The sequence below is a fragment of the Mercenaria mercenaria genome, chromosome 14 (genome assembly GCF_021730395.1).
Source record: "Mercenaria mercenaria strain notata chromosome 14, MADL_Memer_1, whole genome shotgun sequence".
NCBI lineage: Eukaryota > Metazoa > Mollusca > Bivalvia > Venerida > Veneridae > Mercenaria > Mercenaria mercenaria.
Window position 1 is genome coordinate 26,398,313 of NC_069374.1, and position 24,564 is coordinate 26,422,876.

The following is a 24,564-nucleotide window of genomic DNA, read 5'->3' on the forward strand; positions in this document are numbered from 1 at the left end:
CTCCAAAGACCACATGTTTTGTTTCCCATTTTAACGTTTACAGTGTATTTTAACCTGTGAATAAAGACCACCTCCAAATAAAGCCCACATTTTGGCTCTCCCAAGGGTGGTATTTATAAACAGGTTTGACGGTTTATTTTTTTTTTCGCAACTTTTGCAATGTTACTGTTTACAACTGGATTTTTAACACTATATATGTATATACATTTTTGTCTTAATGGTTTTATATAAGCTTTACAATTAACGTTATCAATTTATTTTTTTTCTCGGCGATATACATGTATGACCTTTTGTGTCGATTCGCCGTAAAAACTCAACTTATTCATTCATTAAATCAACGCTAAAATGTTCTGACGCAATTTTTCTAAAATTATTCTATCAATCCTTTTGAGAGTTTCCCCTCACATTTTTAAAGAGTATATTATGTCCAAGTTACTACAAAATTGAGTTACGCAATAGCGTACTACTGTCATTTATGTAACACGATAACATTTTATAGTAAAGTTGAGATATTTAAGATATTATTTTTAAACTGCATTGTTTTGAAATCTCGGGGTACATAAAGGTCTGCGATTTTAGCTCATTAAAGTCAAATTATTTTGAAAATGGAAAAAATCGTCCAAAATCACTTCAGAAAACAGTAGAGATAAACGCAAACATTTTATACGTTGGCTATGTTATTTATGTCGGATTTCATTTATTTGTATATTCTCAACAGAAGATGTTGCTCTGCGTCAAAAACGATCATAACAAGATTTTTGCGTGCTAGTTGCCTAAATGAGAGACTTGTGATCAGATGAAATAAAATTTACTTAAGAAAATTCAAAACATTTACTTTTTACAAATTGTTATAGTCGTAAAATGAGTCAAAATATAAGACGACATTTTTTTTCGTGACATTTTATAAAATATTTTAAATGTATAAACGTCTGCAAGCTTTCAGAAACACATTTTGTATAACGTTTAGTATACTCGCAGTAACAGCGGTCAAAGATAATGCTGTTATCTGAATACGGAATGCCTTCGTGATGAATAATAAGACACTTTTGTCAACAATGCTCTCTCAAACTATTACATTTTCGGTACTACGTAAATACTGATCCCTGGAGATTAATCAGTTAAATATTATCACAGAAATTCAGGAATAAATGATTGTCAATTGTCGATATTTGCTACGCATTTTTAAGATTCAATCTAAATACTGGTTGATTTTATTTGATTATTGCTTCAGGCTGTTTCAGTTCTACAGATTAAACGCCTTGCTGTTCTCATAAATATTCATCAGTGCCGTTTCCACAGAAGCACTAAAATGTAATTAAACAGTTTTTTTGCATGTGTTTGTCATTTAGATGACAGTTGAATATTTGTATTAAAATTGAAGTTCTACATAACATAAAAGACGTTACAATAGCAGCAGGGGAGGGAGTCAAAAGATTACCCACAGCTGCGACCCTTACAGAAAATGCAGAAGTACAAATTCGCGCCTTCTCGGCCATCGGAGGAGTTAAGTTTGCAGGTGCATATATTAATCATATCCGTGAATGATATCATCTGTTCGTACATTTGACTGCGCAATACAAACGAAACGTTTCCTATTTATTGCATTGATAGTAAGTGGTAATCTGTAAAACATGTTGAATTTGTAATAAAACCTATTCAATGATCAAGACATATGGTCGTTATGGCTGAAAATATTGACTAAAATCTGTCGGGGGCGTAGAGGGAAGAGGGGCCTGACCTCAAAGTATTTTATCATAACATTTACACAAAATAAATTAAAAAAACCTGGTTGACCATTTTCTTTCCTCTGTTCGTTTTTGTAGATATAAATACATCTTGTCCGCAAAATAAATTTTCAGCACAGTTTCTTTGAAATTTGGTAATCTTTATATATTGATTCTTCGCAAACAAAATTATATAAATCCATGATGGAAGTCGCCATTATGACGAATATACCGAATCGCTGAGAACGGATAATTCGATCTGTTCAGATCTCTTTATCAAATCATGATGTGAAATTGGTGTATTTGATAATATTCAACATGCGATGAATAGAGAGTAAAGGAATAGATTGGTCATTGATATCCGACTTTGGTGTTTTAATTTATCGTCAGAAATTTGACATAGTTTTCTTTATTTAATTTATATGATGGTATCGTTACTCTTGAGGTTTAACTTAAAATCATTAGTAATAAGTATTGTCCCACATATACTTTAAGCTTCATGTTTGTATGTCGGGTGCATGTTGGTATCGCGTAATAGAATAATGCGAAGAGGAATTACAGCATGAATTAGATGAGGTAACGTTGTCTAATGTAAGGGGAACAAGTCTTTAAGTAAAATGTTTTGGTCTACAATTTTGAAAGTCTAAACAAACCATTAAAACAGACAAAGAAGTTTGTTTTCCAGGAACATATAATAAAGATTGAACATAAATGTCCATTTTTGTATTGTGTAAATTTATTGATATTATTTTGGAAAAGGTTGATGTTTAGACTCAATCATGACACAACAAACATATACCACCATTTTCTGATATCCTTATGAAAGAGCAGTTCTGTCGAAATGAAATATGATCGAACGAAATTATGATTTCACGTCAAAGGTCGACATACAGCAACAAACAATAAAAGCAAAAGAAAATATTGTGCATATATTTATTCCATAATAGCTTTATGAATATAAACATGTATCCTGTGGACAATCTTCGCAGATGACTCGTCCCTGGTAGACATAATAAATATCTCTCCGGCAACCGTCAGGTATTCTCTTCTTGTTGCAGGCTTGTCGGGGACATCCTTTCTTATCCAGGTGTTTGCTATCCACTAAATGGTAAGAATATAAAGATGAATATAAAATAGGGAAACTACCTAAAATAGCAAAACTTTAAATTATCATATACCCTCTATGATCTAGAACGTAAAATCCTCTTTATATTGTTATTAATATTTTTCTTATTCAGTATTGATCAGCATTGCCAAACATATTCAATTTGGTAGCCATCTTACAATTAAGTGGAAATAGAATACATCGAGAAAGACATTTCACATTTTATATTTATAGACTGCTCGAGACTGGCCTTTATTCACGCTTAGTACAATATATAAATTTACAATGTAATTTTAATAGGTGGTAATTAAAAGCCAGATGGTCTCTTTATACAAAAGCTACAGTAAAAGAAAACCGGAAACACCACAGGTCTTGAAACAAACTATTGCAGGCTCGGTTTGATTGAGTGAGTCTGTTCATGAACGTTAGTGCTAACACAAACAATGAAAACATATACTCAATGACATGTACCCAATACGTGTACAGAGAACAGAGCCACACAAAACAGATTTAGATTTAACGAACTTTGACACTGTATCAGCAGGCTTTTACAATATCATTTACAAAGAATAATTATTAATTATGATTTACCTGTTTCTAGTCTACTTAGTCATTTTACGGGACAGTTCTCTGATAGAGAGGTAGTGAGCAGGAAAGTGTTTATTGACGCAGTAAATTACTGTTTTATTTTGTATGTTTTTTTTGTTATTTGCTTCATATCCACCTTTCATAACTTTATAATACACCGTTCACTCGTCGACTTTGAAAGTTTACTTCATTGTCCTACACTAAATTAAAGCGGACCATGCCAATAATTTGCACCCATACACATGCCAATGTTTCAAACATGTTCCCAGTTTGGTTTTTACAATAGAAATGCACCTTTCTGCAAATAAGAGTCGTTACAACATCGGACACAACAGGACTGAGTGGTTATGGTCCCTGACTACACCGCATCACTTGCTTCTCATAGATATGGCTTGGGGAGTAGAAAGTTTCAGGAAACCAGCCAGCTGAAATATGGAAGGTGGGTTATTGTTCCCAGGTGCACGCTTGTGTCCTTAATAATGTCGTCATTAAAAGCTACATGGTCGCTATATACCCTGTTAAACTGTATCGGTGGATCGAACAAACGCTATTCAAGCATCAGTTCATATACAGAATACAAAATTTAGTATTTCACACGTACATATGAAATGACACAGAACTGTAAATAACATAGTAAAGCAATTTTGGCTGTTTTCTTCTACTTTATGGACATACACGAAGAGACGGTGGCAGAACTAAAGAATGCTGGAGGATATACGTTTGAATCCCGGTCGAAAAGCATATTTACTGTTTAAATTGTTTTCTGAAATCATAATTGATTAATACCTCAGTTTTATTGTACAAGTTAAAATGTTTATTGAAAATACACATCCTTTATATCGGAATGTTACAAAGCTGCTAATTTGAATACACTTTGTTTGAAATCATATGATTGGCTGCTATTTAATAGACCAATTATTTAAATGCGTGAGAAGTTACTCGTTTAAGATTTATTACAATAAAATCAGTTTTTATGTTGGACATCACATTCTTTGGACCTCTATGTGACCATTTAACGACCAGTTATATCATCGAAACATACGAGTCTTAAAATAAACCTAAACATACCCTTTTCCTTGCACCGGTCGCAACTTTGACAAACCTGGTCCTTTCCTTGTATGAAGAAAGTAACCGATCTGCAGTGTGCTGGATAGAGTATTGCAGGACAAGGAACTAGTGGGCATCCATTTTGAGCCTCGCTGAATGCTACAATAAATATATAGCTGGGCTAAACAAAATGTGGTTCTGAGAGTATATCACCGGCGGACAGTTTGCATGACTTGGGGTTATAGAAACGAGTGAGTTATAATTTTAAAATTGTAGAATCTCTTCTAGTAATGGTTTCAGTATTAAAAAGATATTTTTTTTACACACCTATGAATTTTCTTTCTTAAACAAAATATGCAATTCTCTCACGAATACAAATTGTGTATTGCATTTCCATCGGATACGGACACATATTCAATGACAGAACTACACGTTCTTGCTGTGACGTCAAATATTACGTCGGAAGTAATGCAATGGTGGCAACTTGACGCTCTGTGCGTCAAAAAGTAACGTTTAGTGTTATTTATCTAAATATGTGACACTATACCTTTACCTTCAATAATGCATTTGGCTCGAAAACAGCATTGCAGATCAATGCACTACTTCAATTAAAGCTCAGTGGAAGAGTTTGCTTCGTGGCATATTTGGCCTCAACCGCGTCATAAACAGTCGTGAAACAGTCATGGTATTGCCTCAGTAGCTCAGTAATAAGGTTTTCGGTTTAAGCACGGAAAGACTGGAGTTCGATCCACGTTCGTGCCTTTTTTCGACATTCAGCATTTAAAAGCTTGCCCGAGGAGTTAAAATAAGCACAGATAAATATATATTAACGAATGTCAAGTTTATCGTACAAAAGCTTTGTAGCTCGTGTTGTATATTAATTTGATGCTAAATAAAGTTATCTTTACCGCTAACACCTAATATACATACTAAATGTGATACAGCTTTCTTACTTTAGGAAATGGAGTACAACGCCATATCAATAAAAAAGCTGTATTAATGCAATGCAGTTTTGTACCCCGCAAAATTGTACACAAACTGGAGTAGTCAATAGATGTAACAGTACAATCTCGTCAGACCTTTTATGCTATTTGTATTTATAATCGTAAAGTGAACAATTTAGTACATGATTTCCAGGTAATACATTAATAATTTGTACAAGCACCAGTGAAAGTGTCCTATACAGTCCAATTTCATTCCCATAGTCAATGACATCTTCATAAACACGGTAATTCGAGAATATATTTGAAATTAATTTATAACTTTGAATTACCACAATCAAAAGATACTGATGAAAAGTGCTTACCAATACACATCCATAATACTATGAAACAAACCGTAGTTTTCATCATGTTGAAAGAATTTTAGCTGACCGAAGGCAGACGTGAGATCTGGAGATCTGTTTAAGTAGCAAGTGACAGTTTGACAACTGAGGCCAGGTAATGAGGTTTAGGCACTTATAACACATATAAAAATCTTTTTCGGCCTTAGTAATTTTTTTTAAATATTTTACAATGTAAGCAGTTATAAATTTATTATCAAAAAAGTGTATGTTCTTTCCATTTCAATGAACTTTCTTTAAAGAAAAACATCCATATTACAAAATGAATTGCTTATTTGTTTTTTTTTCTTCTTATAAGTCTTTATATCTCATGGCAGACGTCATGTTTATCAGACATAGTACCTTTAATTTGAATTTATCCTTCCAAAATTGATAAATATCGGACGTCAAATGGTTCTCTACAGGCAGATAATTATTTTACCTTTTCAGCATGTCATTTATATTAATTTAGCTTTCAGAAAGAAACATCAATTACAAAACCGTTTAAAAGGGTTTGATATTTGACTTATTGCCCCTACTGGCAAAAAGCGTATGACAATAATTACCATATGACTGATATAAAATTGTAACATATGGAGGAAAATATTGTTTGAATGTTGCTAATATTATTATGACTAACTAGTAAAGGTGCCCTCCGATTTTTTTCTTGATATTTTTCAGACATAAAGTCATGTATAGATAGTAGATAACTATGTTTGTTAATATATTTGTGGTTGACGTAAATAAAATTGATATAACATTCACATTATTTAACTTTAAGTAATCATAAGCAACACTAAAACTTGCCATTAGGTCATTTACACACTTACTCGTATGGTGAGTGTATGACAACGCTGTCTTTCTTAGACACAAGATATGTGACCCGTTTGCATGTTAAGCCTACAGACAAAGAAGCTATCATTGTTATCATATTCGTCTCTTGGATGTAAAGTCTGTACCAAACTATAAATAATGAAAAGAGAACGTTTGCCAATTCTGTTTTTTTTCACCAAATAAAAACGGTGCACCCAATGACGGGCTTGTGTCACTGTTTAGTATATAAAAATGTTTCTCTAGTAAACTGATACAGTTTAAAGTTCATGATGTTGGCCAATTCGTATGTTTTAATCACAGTTCTGGCATGTGTATTTTTGTTTGCACGTAAGTAAACTTTTAAAATGAATTAAATTTAATTTAGGTGTTTCCCATGTATTTGACGTCATTGCTTATTTTATGGTTGAAGGTATGAATGAAAAACTAAAATCCTCGAATCAGTGTCAAATCAACATTTCTCAAACTTTACAAATATGCTTCTTTTTTTTAAAAAAAAAGAAGATATCATATAATGGTGTCACTTTTCATGTTTAATGTTTTTGCTACCCTGACTTACGTATGCCAGGTTACTAGCACATATTTCATTACGGACAAAGTTACATCAATAAATTTGGGGACGGATTTTTTATTGGACAGCCAACTTTTCATGTTTCTGCAACATAGTCATGTAGCAACTATCCTAATACTTTATTTATTTATTTGTTTACATAAACAAAGAAGGATTTTAGCGTGTAGTTTCTTGTCGGTGAAGACACGTTTCGCAAAAGACCTACTTTTATCGCCATAGGAAGTAATGCGTTCATTTACGCCTAAAAATATTCCAGATTAATATCCATTCCTGTGTTAGAATGGAAATAGATTTTAGTTTTGCGTGCTTTGTTGGCAAATAAAACATAGTTTTGAGTTCAGATGCGTAGTAATCTAATCACGAAGACCGAAGGCACGCAAAACTAAAATCTATTTCCAAAACAGATCATGTTTTAATTCGCCGGGACAAATTCTTTCTGCTTCCTTTAATTAATTTAGTAAAACAGAATAGGTAAATCATGAAGCTATCATTTTAAAAGAAAAAAGGAGTTTCCCTTTATTGTGTACAACATTAATTTAAATAAGTCAATATAATTGTGAAATGATGTAACATTCCACAACAAAATATGTACATAGATAGGGAAATGCAATGATGGCCCACGTATGTCAGTGTAATATCAATATTGTAAAACTAATAATCACTCTGCAGTCTAATTATTAAAACGAATTTATTCGATATCATCTTTTATATGTAATTAAATGTTGACAATAAACTAGTATTAATTGTAAAACCGATGTTATTATTGCAAATATTTTTGAACGCAGGAATTGCTAAAAGTGATGAAGAGAGTTGTCCATTAACAGCGTGTCCACAAATTGAGTACCCGCCATCATGTAGAGTGACTTATTTTGCTGTACAAAATGGTCAGGTCTGTCAGTTGTGTGATGACTGCATTAAGAAAAGTAAGTACATGTAGAACTGATCGTAACCATACCTAATCATACATGCATTATAACTAGGATTTTTTTAATTTTATCTCGTGATAAAAGAAGTCCTTCATAATGATGTAGTTATTAGTATAAAGGCATGGTCGTAAATAAGAAATAAAAAAAATCGTTTATAGTTCTGACAAACTACTGTTCACATTAAGCCAAATAAAAATGCAAAACAGGTATTTTGCATTGAAAATTATTTTGCTTAACAGCTTGAAGGAATAAGCTCGAATGCACACATAGTTTTTTTTTTATTTAGATATCTCCCTACATGACATGTGTTAATGATTTCGTTGTAAATTACCGTGCATATGAAAGATACACCAACGACGTTTTTACAAAATTATGGTCTTGCTCAGCGGCAAATCATGTATTGTTTGACGATATATATTCCGATCGACATTTATAATTTCGTGGAAAATAGCAATACAGTAAGAAATATACTACAAGGAAAAGATTGTAAACTTTTTGGAACAGGTCACTAAAGGAACTCATAAAACATTAAAGCTACTTTCCATAGAATCGCAAGCAATCTTATCATTTGTCTGTATTTTCTTTATGGATTCAGACTATGCAAATAGCAATTATTTCATCTAAATTCCATTTTGTTACTTTGTAATCGCTTATTTTCCTCGGGGTACCGAAACCTATTTTTAAAATGTGAAATTGAAAGTAGACTATGGTAATCAAAGGAGCGCACACTTAGCTGGCAAACAGTAACAAAATGGCTGCCCTAGCGCACAGTAAGGCTTCTGGGTAAAGAAATTCGGTACTTAACGGCAAATATTCTAATATATGGCCTAAAATGCAGTGTAAATGTTCGTTGTGGGTATATTCAACAGCTTAAAGACAAACTGTCAGGGAATGCGACACAATTTATTATACATGAATTTAAACTTGATGTTAATTTCTTTTAAATGCATGTAGGGCAACGCGCATACTTTGAGAATAAATAGGGTGTGTTAATCAAATTTGTATGTTGCTGTCAAGGGAGAAACGCCGTTAGTGAACATAATGAAGAGCAAACAATTGCTATGCCAGGGAATATAACACCACTTACTGTACACCATTTTAAAGGTATTTATATTATCTTTCAAATGCTTGAACATGCAATGTTCTATCTTGGGGAAAGTAGTTCTAACGGCATTCTCATAGAAGACATAAGATAGAAGATTGAATGAACTACCTAAATCATACCAGAGATAAAAACCTGGGTCAAAATAAATTTGAAAGAAGTGAATATCTTTAAATATCTGTAAAATGATGTATGATGAATTGTATTATATATTGCCTGAAAAGGAACCTGTGCCGCACATTTTTAAGCTCCGTCGACTAATAAACGTTAGTGTTTGCAAAAGGTGTTACTGCTGTTTCTGTTACTGTTGGCCAAAAAGTGGTTATCTTATAACTGTTAAGTGTCATCGACGACACTTAGTAGTTTACCATTGAAATCCTTGAAAGTACGCCGAATTTAACAATTATCAATGTTTTGTAGCGTGCACGGTCTAGCTCAGTATATTCAATATAATATAATTTTCCTATGGGCTTCCTTGCCGAATGATTGGAAAACAAATGATTCTTAAAATGATTGGTGAAATATAAAATAATTAATGCTAATCAATCTATCTCAATTTAACTGATGACGAGCACTCAAAATTAGTGGATGGGATCTTGTAGTATGGCGATTCACAACAAACAATGCCTGAGGTGAATACCATACATTAAGATTTTACCTAAATACCACCAGATGTCGAGTTCCTATCGTCGTGGAACTTAAACGAAACGCAATGTTTTGAGTAAGAACTCAGACTATGACAGGAGGTCAAGAACCCAATAGTATATGGTAATTATTTCTTATTTATTATCGCTCGGCAGCTTGGCAGATTCATATAATATATTTACTTTGACGTTGTTGACTCCTCGGTAGCCAGGCAGGTTCTGATCTCTTCGTGGCGCTGTCCCGGTATTTATAAGCTTTTATCCAATTGTAATTAATGAGCGCTCAATGATTATGACAAAATCAAGCTCCTTAGTACATTGATAATGGAAGTGCGTAATTTGTCCTTAATTTGTGTATTTTCCGTAATCAGAGCCTAAAACTATCGTAATTAACGTGTCAGTAGATAGAACTTTCTTTTCTAGGAATTCATGAAAGATTAGTGCTTATTTCATTTAGTCTATCATCTAAAATATTGAATTATGACGGATCATCGGCGGTTCGAATATGATTGGGTCTAACTATTCTAGGTACGAATCGTAAGGTATGCGGTGACTGAATTATATCAAACATCCTGATAGAGGCATCTCGCCACAGTTTCACTATTGAAACGAGAATTATTAGACCACGTACAAGTAGAATTATGTTTTTCTATAACGAAATTTAATTAGAGTGTGGAAAGCAGCTTTAATGGTCTCTTAATTGTTATATGCAGCAACGTTACCGCTGTATGGCGGACCGTTCTTTTATTCTAAACTGGCGATAACTACTTTCTTGCCGCCCACATGGCGGTCGTACCCCGGGGAGTGTAGAACAATTTGGCCCGATATAACATCTTATATTCTATATTTTTCTGATATGAAATTAGACAAGTTTGAACTAAAGTATGCGTTTATAAAATGTTACTTCTAACATGACTAATACACTGTTATTTTTTGTTAATGATAGCCAATGTTAAAGACGAGACAGGCTGTCCAATCAGGGCGTGTAACAGAATGCATATCCCTGCTGACTGTAGAAGAAGGAGGTACTACGTGTTTAACGGGAGGATCTGTGAGGACTGTCCACAGAATACATGTAGATATTAATTATTTGTAATTATGTATTCAAAATAAACAGTTAGAATACGCTTTGTATTTAACATATTTATGCAGGAACATGCACGGTGTGGTTAATCCGCAAGGTATCTGATGTCGTACAATTTCATCACGTCTAATAGTCAGTAGGTCACAGTGAATGTTCAATTTCAGTCAGTATGAGAAATTACACGAACCATGTCCATGTAATGAATATAAAAGATAATATGTAAGGGTAGATTTCTCGGAAGCACAGAGTACTAAAGACACAGCCTCAGAGCCACGCATTTGTAAAGTAAATTTCAAAACAAAAAGAAGCTGTAATGGAAAAAATATTACATACGGATTGCTTCAAAAATCTAACAAGTAATATAAATTTATGCCAAATGTAAATAGAAGGGGAGGAAGTGGTCAAGGGTAGAAAGTGGGTGGGGAAAGTAGACCACGGATGAATATGCAAAGGGAATGCTACGTTCCTTAATCACAGTTACACCACAATAGCACAGACATTCATGTACCAAAGATAAACACACAACCACACCCAACTAACTAACATAGAAGAATAGACAAGTAAGATACGTAAACAAGGTAAGTTGACCCTTGTAAAAGTTATTTTGTGCTATATGATTTATATCACATGGAAGAGAAGGGCTTCCAATATTCGTTAAAAATGCTTTGAACGCACAGAACGCATCCAAAGAAAAGGGCACATACCTTGTTTTAGTGAGCCTGCTCATGCGTGGAAATGAAATATGCAATACCTTTGGCACCCCCAGTATCATTATGTAAAATTGAAATATCTCGCTGATACAAACGCATCACCTATAATAAAACACCGAGTCTAAATGTTGGTAGCCTGTTCAAGGTCGCCATACGACACCAAACAACCAATGTTAGGAAGATAGTAGACTTACTGTAAGCATATAACGATACAAACTAAGATTGTAATTGTTGCGAGCACACCTCCGGAATGATTTTCTATTTGTTTTGTCTTTGCTGACACTTACGATCCATTATAACTTACGAAACTGTATATAAGCAACCAACATCATCGATTTGTATCATATCGCCGGAAACAGAATTGCTAGGCTATCAAAAGTGACAATTCATTTTCTTTTCTTCAAGTTTCAATGTCTACGATGTTGTTAGATAAGTTGCTTTTGTGAATTTGAAAAAAAAGGTCACTATCAGTCATTTAATCGAAAAAGCACAGATGCTATGTTTTGTAAACATTTCCAGGTATGCAAAAAACGATTTAAGGCACAATGAAAAAAGAACAAAATATCATATTGCGTATGCGCAGCTTTACATTATGGAAGAGACCTTTTGCCTCTATGGATATGATTTATAACCAATTACCTTCCATATTTCAGCTGGATTGCTTATTCGTATAAAGGAAATATTTATACACCAGCAGCTTTCACCACTTGGCCATACAGGCCTTTACAAGCATCGAACGCTAAATAATTAATTATAACACCGTTTGTTCGTTTGTACATGTGCCTATTTATAGTCTCCACCGGAAACAAATATGAGAAACTCCTGCAAAATCGTGATGCGCGGGCTGGTCTGGATCCATGCTGGTCGCAAACGCACTATATGACATGTCATGAATTAGTGTATATTTTTGTTTAATTTTGCATTCGTTAGTTTAATTTTTTGTACTTTCAAACTATTTTTTTATAGTTATAAAATTGATACCGTTTCATATTTTGTTCGTAGGGTTTCGTAAGAAGATGCTGTACTGCATATAAAAAGCAATAACATATACAATTCATTCATAAATAGAACATTAAATTTTATGTAACAGTGGGAATATTTAACTTGTTAGGAAAAATGTGTTTCAACTGAGTGCTGCAAATAAGCAATCTGTATAGGATATTCTTGAACAATAAAAGTTTTTAAGACAATGATCAGTCAGAATATATGCCGTATTTATGGCTTGAGCCTACCTTGTTCTTTCCGCTACCCTGAGACAGCAACCCCCCCCCCCCCCCAACTACCCACACACACACCTGGAACAACCCTAACAATTTGATAAAAAATATCAGTATGACACTTATATGGATTATACCCCACATTTTCACGTGAAAACCGGTAATGGTTGTGACCAAACTCCATTCTGTTAAACTACTCACAAGGAAAGGATTTCCCCAGCGAATGTGTTAAAAATAAACAAATGTCCGAAAATGTAATAGTATGGGTTCCATAAACATTTGAAACGTATTCAACTTTTAAATTAATGAAGTGATTCTGTGGCAATTTCTGAGATGCTCATAACAAACTAAAAGGTGGATAACAGTTAGCATCATATATGTTTAATTGATTTTAAAATCAAAAGGAAAGCGGTTTTTTTTCTAACTCCGGAGTATTACTTCAAATCTACTTTGTAGCAGAAATATTATTCCAGATATTTCCTAGAAACTATTGTGAATAATCAAAGCGGCAGCATCCAGGGACGACAGAAATTTATATATACCTCATAGTTATAATGTATTAAATCAATATGTGCAGAACTGCGAAGCTGAACAAACAATAAATCATATTAATAGACGTTTAGGTATAATCCACAATTAAGGTGCAAACGATTTATATAGAAGTGATGTAATATACCTTCGATTTTGGTGAATTTTCGTGTTGTCTTCTTCAGGTAGATAATATCAAGTTTTTTTTGTTGTTGTTTTTTTTTTTAGCTTACACAATCAGGTATGTTATCAATAATATTGATACAAAGCTCTTACGAAAATGTCGTTTCGGTCGTGTAGCATTTATACTATTAGATACCTGATAGAAATTATTAAAACATAGCGTTCGTTTGGTATATTCTTACAGTTGATCTTGTTTCGCACTGTGTTGTGATTTTCAAACAACATTTGTGCTGTCTCTTTTTATAGATTCATGATATTTCCTCAAGTAGAGACAAATTTCAAAGAGATGAGTGTGCAGATAATTCAGTATACTATTTTATTTGATGAAAGAAATATCAAACTTTTGGTAAACATTTATAAAACAAAAAACAAAACTGTCATTTTTCTAGGGTGCCACAAGTAATATGATTTAATGAAACAGAATTCTAACTCCCCCATTGAAATATTAAGTTCGTTTCCTGTGGGACTGTTTAAAATTTTGTCACTTCCTTACAAAATAAGCTCTTCTTGCAGATGTTTTTGAAAAAAGTAAAACCTTACTATAAAAAAGAATAAAAAGAAAATATTGGTCCCAGAGGGGCTTTAACCTATGCCCCATTGAAAACGTAAATCAAAAGTAGGTTTATGGTAGGAATTGAACACTCAAAAGGAGGTACACAATTAGGTAACTAATACCTTAAGACTGGTGTTGTTTAAATAAATCGCATTATTACATAACCTCCTCTGTAAGGGCTTTGATTTCGTTAAAACTTTTACCCTACCTGTATGTGGTTAGGTGAATCAATATTACATTCGACCTTTATCCCAATAGCCTTCATTTCGTCAACACTTTTACACTGCCTGTCCTGTGGTACATGGTATGATCAAAATGTGTTTTGAAACGCGTTAGTTGTTGTTTAGATTGTTGGTGCCATCATTTGTATTATGAAGTTAGATTTATAAATTCAATGTAATACGTTATCTTATTCACGATTTAGTGATGTCCATTCTCATTCGGACTGAATTGATTATTCTGATGAATTTTAAGGAGAAACGTTAATTCAAGCAAGGCCTCTATGCTTGTAAATGGTTCATTCCAAAGATTATTTTGTAGATAGCCACCAAAACGTGTTGTTTTACGAAATGATATGTAATATAGATTTTATTTTCAATACAAGCCGTTCAAAAAAATTACAGTGGTCCCAGAAAGAAGAAATACAATAGAACTCAGTTTGATGGATTGGGTTAGTCAGAATGCTAAACGCAATTATTCAACTGCGTAGACACCAAGTCTCATACATCAGAAATTTCGACTTGACATCTGACATCACAGTAATTTGTTATTCCCTGATACAATTTACAAATTGAACTGGGAACTCGTGACACTTATATCAGAGGTTCTCCAAATAAAAATGATTTTACAACCAATGAAAATTCGTTTCAGGAATTGCGAATGAAGTCATACTTTGTACAATTATTGCATGAAAAATTATAGATTTTGAGTGTATCAAAAAGACAAGTTTTAAATATTACATTTTGCTGGTAATGTTGCGTGTTACAGATTATTTCTGTTAAAGCACAAAGGCACATCATTCTATGTTTCCGTCGGTATTTCCATGAAAGAAAATGCACAGGAACTTGCTTATACTACATTTTCTAAATCAAAAAAGTAACACCAAAGCACAATGTTCCAATTTTAATAGACACGTTCAAAGAACTACACCTTTCCAAAACGAAAACCTACATCAATGTATGTCAAATATATATACACGCAAATACGATGGAGATTTATTTTTCAATATGAAACAAATATTTGCTTAAACGATATTATGAATACTTTAGAAGGACGCCACTGTTTTTTTTTTATTTATAAATTTGTAAATTTGTACAAAACAGATATGTACACAAAATACATAAATATAAAACACCAAGAGAAAAAATGACAGACAATGGTCACCGGCTTGGAACGGCCAGCGACAAAATACCTTACTGAGATGTTAAAACTAGTAAACTGTGTATAAACTATCACGTTTTATCTCCGCCATGTTTCAAGTAAATAGGATAATTTGTAAAAATATAGACAGAGGGGGCAAAACAATGAAAGATAATGTTAAGGTGTAACCAAAACTCTAGGGCTTAGTTACTTCGGTGTAACTTTTAATATTCCTTCACTTATTCAGAAAAGGCTAGAAGCAACGTAACTGACATTATTGCAATTTGTCGTCTGCTTTAGTGTTTGCTGTGCTTTATGCTTCCATGAAATTTACCCGTACCTTTCCATTTTGATAACAATAGATCAGTATATTCGACAGACAATGATATATAACAATATCTTAATTCTGTCACGAAGAGGAGGGATATACCTACACAGTCACATATAATGGTCAAATATCAAAACTATTGAGAACATATTGCAAACTGGTATGTACATGTTAACTGCTGAAGTCTTTGTGCGTCTGTTTTTGCTGACATTCGGGACCAACTAAATGCCCCTCCGCAAATGGTGGTTTTGCCACTGACCGTTCAAAGGCTTTACACCATCGTGTTGCTCTGTTTGACTGCTTTGTCCTTTTGACTTTGCTTTAACTTTGTCCATGCTTTTGTTCCTTTATTTGCGATAGTCTCGTGCACGTTACGTGCTGTGGGTTGCTGCGTTTTTGAAATGTGGTCTTTCCTTTCAGATAATCATCCATTTTAGCTCACATTGAGCACAAATTGCTCAGGATGAGCTATTATGATCACTCATCGTACGTCGTACGTCCGTCTGTCCGTCCGCACTTGTTGCAATGACATCTCCTCTTATACCGTATTGTGGAAGTTGATGAAATTTTGCCTGGTTGTTCTTTTGGTGGTTTTCTTTCGAAGTTGTTCAAATTGTCCCACTTGGTTGCACATTGGGGACACCAGAGCTAAAATAGAAAAATCTTCTAACGATATACCCTCCTATACCGCTATTCAGATTACAAAATAATTTCACACAAATGGTCCTCATTATGTGACCTTCTACCAATATTATTCCGATTTGTAAAAAAAGATTGCTACCAAGGGGTGTGGTCACTTTTCTCTATATGAATACAGTTGAAACTTGTGTAAAAATAAACTGCTCACATTTTTGGACTAACTTTTATCCCGAGCATAACTCTATAAGGAGTTCAACATAGAATGCAGTTAAATGACAATGAGAAATCTAGATACAAAGCATAAGATTTATAACCATATCTTGAAAAATATTCAAATGATCAGTCTTTATGTATTTAATGCTTTCTTGCCCAAAAGACTTTTCAATATAAATAATATGACTATATATTTCATCGTTTTCAAACTAACTTTATTTTGTACAATTTATATTTGTCTGTAGGACCACATCAAAGGCATACAAAATACTTTTATGAATTTTATTAAACTATATGTATAAATAGAGAACAATCAGAAGAGGACCGATCCAAATGAACAATTTAAAGTTTTGAGTTATTTATTTATTCGTTTTGGTGGGTTTAACGTCGCTCCAACACAGTTATAGGTCATATGGCGACTTTTCAGCTTTGATGATGGAGGCAGACCCCAGTTGCCATCCGTGCACTATATGGTGTATGGTGATCAAGTGATTTGAAGTAAACGACTACTCGGGATTGCTTTTTACGTAACTAAGACATGATTTTGTCAGGCAAAAGCAAACCTTAAGTAGGAACAACGTATATTTAATTGGAATTAAAACAAGACGTATGACAAAAATAACAATCAATTCTTTTGAGATTGTTTGTGATTACATTTTACTGATTAATCTCCGGGGATCAGTATTTACTTAAGCCTAGAATTTAATATTCTGGAAGAGAATTGTTGGTAAAAGTGTTGATTAATCATCACAGAGCCTTGATGATATCTGTTCCATTACTGAAATTGTGCTCGGAACAAAGACGGATATTAAACGTTATCTGATTCTAATGACACTGATCTTTATCTATAGTAACTCTATTCTTTTATAAAAGATCGTCTGAATGCCATCTTTTAAATCTTATATTTCACTTGGTTTTTCGTAGCTAAAAAGTTAGTTCTTTCTTCTTTCTTTGATAAATATATTTTATATATTTTCTTACATGTTTACGAACTGCTTATCAATCGTTGTTGACTCTAAACATATCTTAGAACTTGCGTTCTGATTTCTAAAGATATCCTCTAGTCTAGAAACAATATTCTGTTGATTATTTAGAAGGACCGATTAATTTCTGATTGATACAGATCCATACGTTTAAAACTGAAATGATTTATGTGGAAGAAGAAGCCGTGAATTATTACAATTCTATGGATAGAAATACACTATAATTATAAACACGTTCTACGGTATCCTTATTGGCTAATTTTTTTTTTTTTGTACTATTATAAAAAATTATGAAACAAAAACTGTACAAAAAACTGATGTATGTTTTAATCTTTAACATCTTTTTTTTTTAAATTGGTTGTAAAAAGAACAAGTACAATTTTGTTCGACTGTTATATCGCTTTATTTTGTTAACGACAAAGAAATCAGAACCAGTGCTAGGAATAAACGACATTAAATATTTTGACAAATTGCGAATGATGTTATTAAAAAAACAAATAAGAAAACAAGTGTACAAATTGTGCTCCAATAAGAAGCGATTTAAATCAGGGCAAGTTGGAAGTAGAAGATTTAACAATGCAGGCATTGATTGTAGCCATGTGTGTTTCCGTTTCGGGAGATTGCGGTTTTTGTTGCTTTTTTGACATGAGGCGGCTGCAAAAATGTCCCCACGTACTTCGACTTAGTGTTGTAATAATTTCGTGTTCTTTAGAGTCATGAAAAACAATTTAACTAGTATTATAAAATTCCGCTCAAGTCAGTGCTAGTGATATCTGCTTTCTATTCAAGAATTGTAATTGTTAATATTATCATTATTTTATCACATTGCTGTATAGCAATCTTTTCATGCATATATTCTAATGTTCTTTACAAAATACAATCCAATAATACAATTAATTAAAAAGAAACACAACAAAAAATGCCTAAAGTTTACATTACATGTAACAAAACATGAATTATAACCAAATAAGACAATCATTTACACATATTTAAAACTTAAGTGACTTAAGCATAGAATACTGGTCTACGTTTTGATAATGGACAAACATGTATCTGTGAATCCGTATCCAGTTTTCACCAAAAGTAGCCAAAATGTTTTATGGAAATGTTATCTCAATAAACAGACGGATAGTCTTTGTCGTCTTGAATAAGTCAAGTCTGAAAACACTGACAATTAACCTGCTTAATATGTTGCCATGTGTAATTCTGTGCCGAACGTATATTCGTATAGTTTAGCACATCTATTTTATCATATAAACTTTTTGTCTGTTTATAGAATGCTACAAATCGGCACATAAGAACAAGGGTAGTTTTGTTAAAACAAGTAAATTTATGTAAATATTGCTAGTGTGAGATAAGCGATATGCTCTTCAGTTCTGCACTTGATTTGTTGTTGTTGTCGTTAAATACGTAGCCTTAGGTACCATCTGTTGTATCCAGGTAAGTTTTTCTGCGCTAAATGAAGCTACAGAGATTCGATTGCCGTCGTCGTCTTCGGATAAAAAATTCGAATACCTGTTTAAGTCAATAGACTGCTTATACATGTAGATAAACATTGACCCGTCTGTCCAATGATAAAAGTTTAAGTTGATGTTTACGTTGCAAAACGCCAAAAACTGATGATTTTATAAAAAGGGATTTGACAAAAAAATCCCTGTTTGGGGGTAGTATACGCCATTTTGGGTGTCCTTATTTTGACTAAATAATGGAGGACTATTTAGGAAATGGTCGAATTTGTAAATAAATGCTAAGATTATGACATGGATTAATCCATGCATTGACAAACAAACGAATAAAATACGTAAGCTATTATTTCAATTTTATTCCAAGTGCATTATATAAACATGGATTAATCCATCTGCAAATATAACATCCATTGCTGATAATGCCTTTACAATAAAACTCCAATATTTATCATAGATCTTCAGGTAACAGTGCATGGATTAATCCATCATTCAGTCCCAGTCATTTCCAAATAATTTCTACAAAATATAGAAACCAATACAATCTAAAGCATGGATTATCCATCATGCAATCAGCAAAACTCTAATAAACAAAGGCAATCGACTGAAATCAAGAATTGTTCCAACTTTATCTCATTTTAGTTTGATCCAATACATGATCAGTCCACTTCAAGTGTAATATAAAACATGGATTAATCCATCCTTTCATCTTGGATTGTTATTACAATGCCATTACTGACTGTGAAATGCACACTGTCGGTTTATCTAAAATGTAAAATCAAAAACATGGATTAATCCATGCATTGATTTATAAGAAAATCAATACTTTTACCGAACAGTGCTAGCATTAATTATAGAAAAAGATGGATTAATCCATCCATATTTATTTTTGTGAAAAATGTTGTTCCAACTCTATCTCATTTTAGTTTGAACAAATACATGATCAATCCATTTCATGTGTAGTATAAAACATGGATTAATCCATCCTTTCAATCTTGGCGTTATTACAATGTCATTACCGACTGTGAAATACACACTGTCGGTTAATTAAATGTAAATAATAACATGGATTAATCATGCATTCAGTCCTTAAGGAAACCAATATTTCTACTTACAGGGCTATATTAATTATAAAAAAGATGGATTAATCCATCCCTATTTTATTTGGTGACAAAAATATTGTTCCGACTCTATCTCATTTTAGTTTGAACAAATATTTATCAGTCTACTTCATGTTTATATAAACATGGATTAATCATCCTTTCATTTGGACTGTTTACTGACTGTGAAATATACGCAATGTCGGTTTATCTAAAATGTTAAACCAAAAACATGGATTAATCCATGCGTTCATTTTATTATAAGAAAATCAATACTTATACTTAGCAGTGCTAACATTGATTATAGAAAGGATGATTAATCCATCTCTATTTGTGTAGTGGAAAGATATTGTAAGACCGACTAAATGTTACGTAAAAGGCATATATTGATCGTCCATTTCAACTTGTAAAACAAATGCTAATATTGACAGAAAAAGATGGATTAATCCATTCCAGTTTTATGTGAAACGTCTAACAAGTAAAATCAAACACAAAGATTAATTCATCTTTTTCTTTCAGTACAAAAAGAATATAAAAAAATAACATTCGCTGAAGTTCGCTGAATTTACCAAATAAAAATAAAACAAAGACATGGATAATGCGATTCTTTCACTGGTTGTTGGTGCAGATGGGAATTTCCGGCCGAGGCTCTGCCGAGTTACCGCGTGAATATATATCCGAGGGCCGGATATCTGCACCTAAAACCAGTGATATAATCTCTTTCTTGCAGATACCATATTTAAAAAAATAATAAGATGATAATAAAATTAATCTTTTTAGAACTTTTTCTTATAGCAGCGTATTTAAATAAAATACGGGAAATCAACGTCTATAAATATAATATATTACTACATAAATCTTCTACATATACAAAGGTAAAGGTAAAGGTCTTGTTTATTAAAAGGGCTAGCCAATTCGGCTTATGAGACACCTTTATTGTGCGTACTAATTGCCTCTAAAATCCTACTACTATGCCAGGCGCCAGGCGGATTAAAATCGGTAACCATTAAACTAGCTGCGGCTCACGAACCGGCCTTTTCGGAACGAGTCCCATTACAAACATCCCCGGACGAACGCTCCCCATGGGGCTCGAACTTCGACCTCCCGATTCCGATGCGGACGCCTTAACCACTGGACCACGGTAACCGATATATGTAGTTCGTAGTACGTTATTTACAGCACGAGAGTCACCCAGGGTGTAAGATGGATTTTTCCAGCAGCGGTAAAAAATACCGAAATTCCTACGGAATTCTGTTAGGGCCATCGCCTTTGAATGTGTTGATCTGAAACGCGATACTCGATAGTACGGTGATGAAAACGCGAAATCACGAAACTACGATAACGAAATCGCGACAACACGATGATGATAACGCGATACTACGATAACGAAAACGCGATAATACGATAGTACGATGATGATAATGCGATATACTATCGCGTTTTCATCATCGTACTGTCACATTTTCACCATCGTACTATCGCATTATCGCGTTTTCGTTATCGTAGTATCGTGATTTTGCAATTTCACTATCGTACTATCGCGTTCTCACCATCGTACTGTCGCGTTATCATAGTCGTACTGTCGCGTTATCACCATCGTACTGTCGCGTTATCACCATCGTACTGTCGCGTTATCATCATCGCACTATCGCCTTCCGGTACGCATGTGCATGCTAAAAATTAGAAGATTTGAAGTTATAGCTCACGCTCTCGCGATAGGGCGATATGCAGATTCGAACGCGGGTCCTCGTGTGTAAAAATCATGATTTATTGATGATCCTACTATAGCCACAGCTGCTAGTTAACCAAAAACCAATAGTTAACCATTTATTTTGTATCGGCAACTTAAGAGACATTTACAGAGAATGAATTTAAGGAGGCGAAGCGTGTGCCAGGGATGTTGATTGTTGAACAGGTTCAAAATGCTATGCAGATATAATTCGACTGCATTCTCATTCCTGTAAATTCATAATTAAATTTCTAAGTAAAGGGGCGTTAATTCTGTCACTTTGGGTTGGAAACGCTTTATTTTTTATTTTGACAAGTGTAAATCGAAAATGAAATGCTGTCTATCTTTGCAGAAAATTGCCAGACTTTGATGCCTTAAAATGAAAGTATATGCCATGAAAACTGCAAAAAATATTTTCGAATGGTGTCTTACGATGCTCCGATTTCAGTGGGTTATGCGTCTTATGGAACTCAACATCGTAAGTTGAGATTTACAAGACATTCTTTTGCTTCATTTTCAGTGTAGAAATAAAAGCCATCATACTTGTGAAAATATCATCACATATTTGTGAAAATATTCATGTCAGACAAAAAAAAAAAAAAACTCTGATCATGATACAAATGAGATTCTCCTTTGTTGTTGTTAATTTTATACTATATAGAAAACTCAAAGCGATTGACCTGCAGAGTTTTTGCCAAATTACATATTTGGTTTTACCTGAAAAACGTTTAACAACCATGAAAAAGCGATATATATCATTTTGAATTCTAACAGTATTTAAATAACAGACAATAGAAACCAGAACACTGAAGGGGAAATTCTTCTATGCGCATGGGTACCGGAAGGCGATAGTACGATGATGATAATGCGATAGTACGATGGTGATAACGCGACGTACGATGATGATAACGCGACAGTACGATGGTGATAACGCGATAGTACGATAATGAAATGCGAAATCACGATACTACGATAACGAAAACGCGATAATGCGATAGTACGATGGTGAAACGCGACAGTACGATGTGAAAACGCGAAAGTATATCGCATTATCATCATCGTACTATCGTATAATCGCGTTTTCGTTATCGTAGTATCGCGTTATCACCATCGTGTTGTCGCGTTTCCGTGTATCGTAGTTTCGTGATTTCGTGTTTTCATCATCGTACTATCGAGTATCGTGTTTCAGATCAACACATTTAAAGGCGATGGCCCTAACGGAATTCCGTAAATTCCCCGTCTGGTAGACTAGCTACTAGTCTGATAATAAGTTTTTTTATATACTAATGTATTTCCTTGTCAGATATCTTTCATTTATAGATAGCTCCCTGTTTATAGACTGCTCCTTTTTGAATATCTGGCTGTATTATCTGATAATTAGTTTTTTTTTATATACTAATGTATTTCCTTGTCAGATATCTTTCATTTATAGATAGATCCCTGTTTATAGACTGCTCCCTTTTGAATATCTGGCTGTATTATCATTCGGCAGCAAGAAAGGTACCATGTTACAACTATGAAGGGAAGTAATTTACATAAAATATGAGAAGAAACTATGACTGGCAAATGTAAGGGCTGGACCAGTCTACCCGTCTGGTAAAGAATCTCCAAACTTTCTACATTGTACATTCAGTTCAAATGATTTCCAAATAATTCAATAAATATTAAAACCAAAGAATCTTAAGCATGTATTTCAAAATCGCCTTAATTACATGTGTATAATATTTTATTTAAACAGCCCGGCGTTAAAGGCCTAGATCTTGGTAGTGGGCCAAGTGATTTCTTATCTTCATTGGTACAGTTGGGGGCTGATGACTGTTCTAATAAACTAGGGTCAAGTCAGTCTACCTTACAAATGTATTGTATCAATTAGTAAGAAGGGGAAACAGTGAATTTTATTTTATAAACACGTAATACTATTTGTGCATTTTTGTGAAAGAAAAAATATTTGTTGATTAAACATCATAATAAAAATAAGAAACCTATTTAGGAATATGTTACAAATTTCATTAAAGGTTTTTAGGGACGAAATCAAGTTTTTAATTTTCGAGTTCTGTCTGGAAATGTGCACTAATTCAATTTGATTTCTTATAAAAATGTACATTTACTCATCTAAAAATTTTGTTTTAATGCTTGCAGAATATTGTGAGTAACATTTGTTTCAGATTGAAAACCGTAGATTTTCAACAACAACACAATAACAACAATAATAATAACAATAATAATAATAATATAATAATAATATAAATCAACATTCACCGAAGGAAAATCTATTTCTTTCAACTTACTACACACGTCTTCACGGTCTAGCTGGAATCCCTTCTGTGCTAATTGCCCTCTAATCAGCTACTGTTACATAATCGCTGATAAGCAACAGATAGACGGAGTTGTTAATTAGATTGGGGGGACACATATATATATATAGTAGTGGATCTAGGCCTCTACAAATTCCCCATGCTGTATTGGTCAAGATTGTAGAAGTTTTTTTTTTTGGGGGGGGGGGGGGGGGGTTTGCCGATGCAATCCGGATTCGACTCCGGCTAAAACTGCATGTTCTAATGTTGATTAAATGGTCAGGTTTCATTTTTTTAAGATCATTTTAGCCAAAATCTGGAG

At 33.4% G+C, this 24,564-nt stretch overlaps 2 protein-coding genes across 2 annotated transcripts; one reads left to right on the forward strand and one right to left on the reverse strand.

The window, feature by feature from the left end:
- Positions 1-2,643: 2,643 nt before the first annotated feature.
- LOC123527962 (uncharacterized) lies at positions 2,644-5,891 on the reverse strand. The gene is made up of 3 exons (XM_045307705.1): positions 5,771-5,891; positions 4,486-4,623; positions 2,644-2,825 (listed from the first exon to the last, which is right to left on the reverse strand). Exons 1-3 carry the CDS (start codon positions 5,814-5,816, stop codon positions 2,674-2,676), a joined length of 336 nt encoding a protein of 111 aa, XP_045163640.1. The 5' UTR covers positions 5,817-5,891; the 3' UTR covers positions 2,644-2,673.
- A 985-nt stretch (positions 5,892-6,876) lies between these two features.
- LOC123528257 (uncharacterized) lies at positions 6,877-10,986 on the forward strand. The gene is made up of 3 exons (XM_045307991.2): positions 6,877-6,946; positions 7,973-8,110; positions 10,806-10,986. The coding sequence occupies exons 1-3, from the start codon at positions 6,886-6,888 to the stop codon at positions 10,943-10,945; spliced, it is 339 nt and encodes a 112-aa protein (XP_045163926.1). The 5' UTR covers positions 6,877-6,885; the 3' UTR covers positions 10,946-10,986.
- The last annotated feature ends 13,578 nt before the right edge of the window (positions 10,987-24,564 follow it).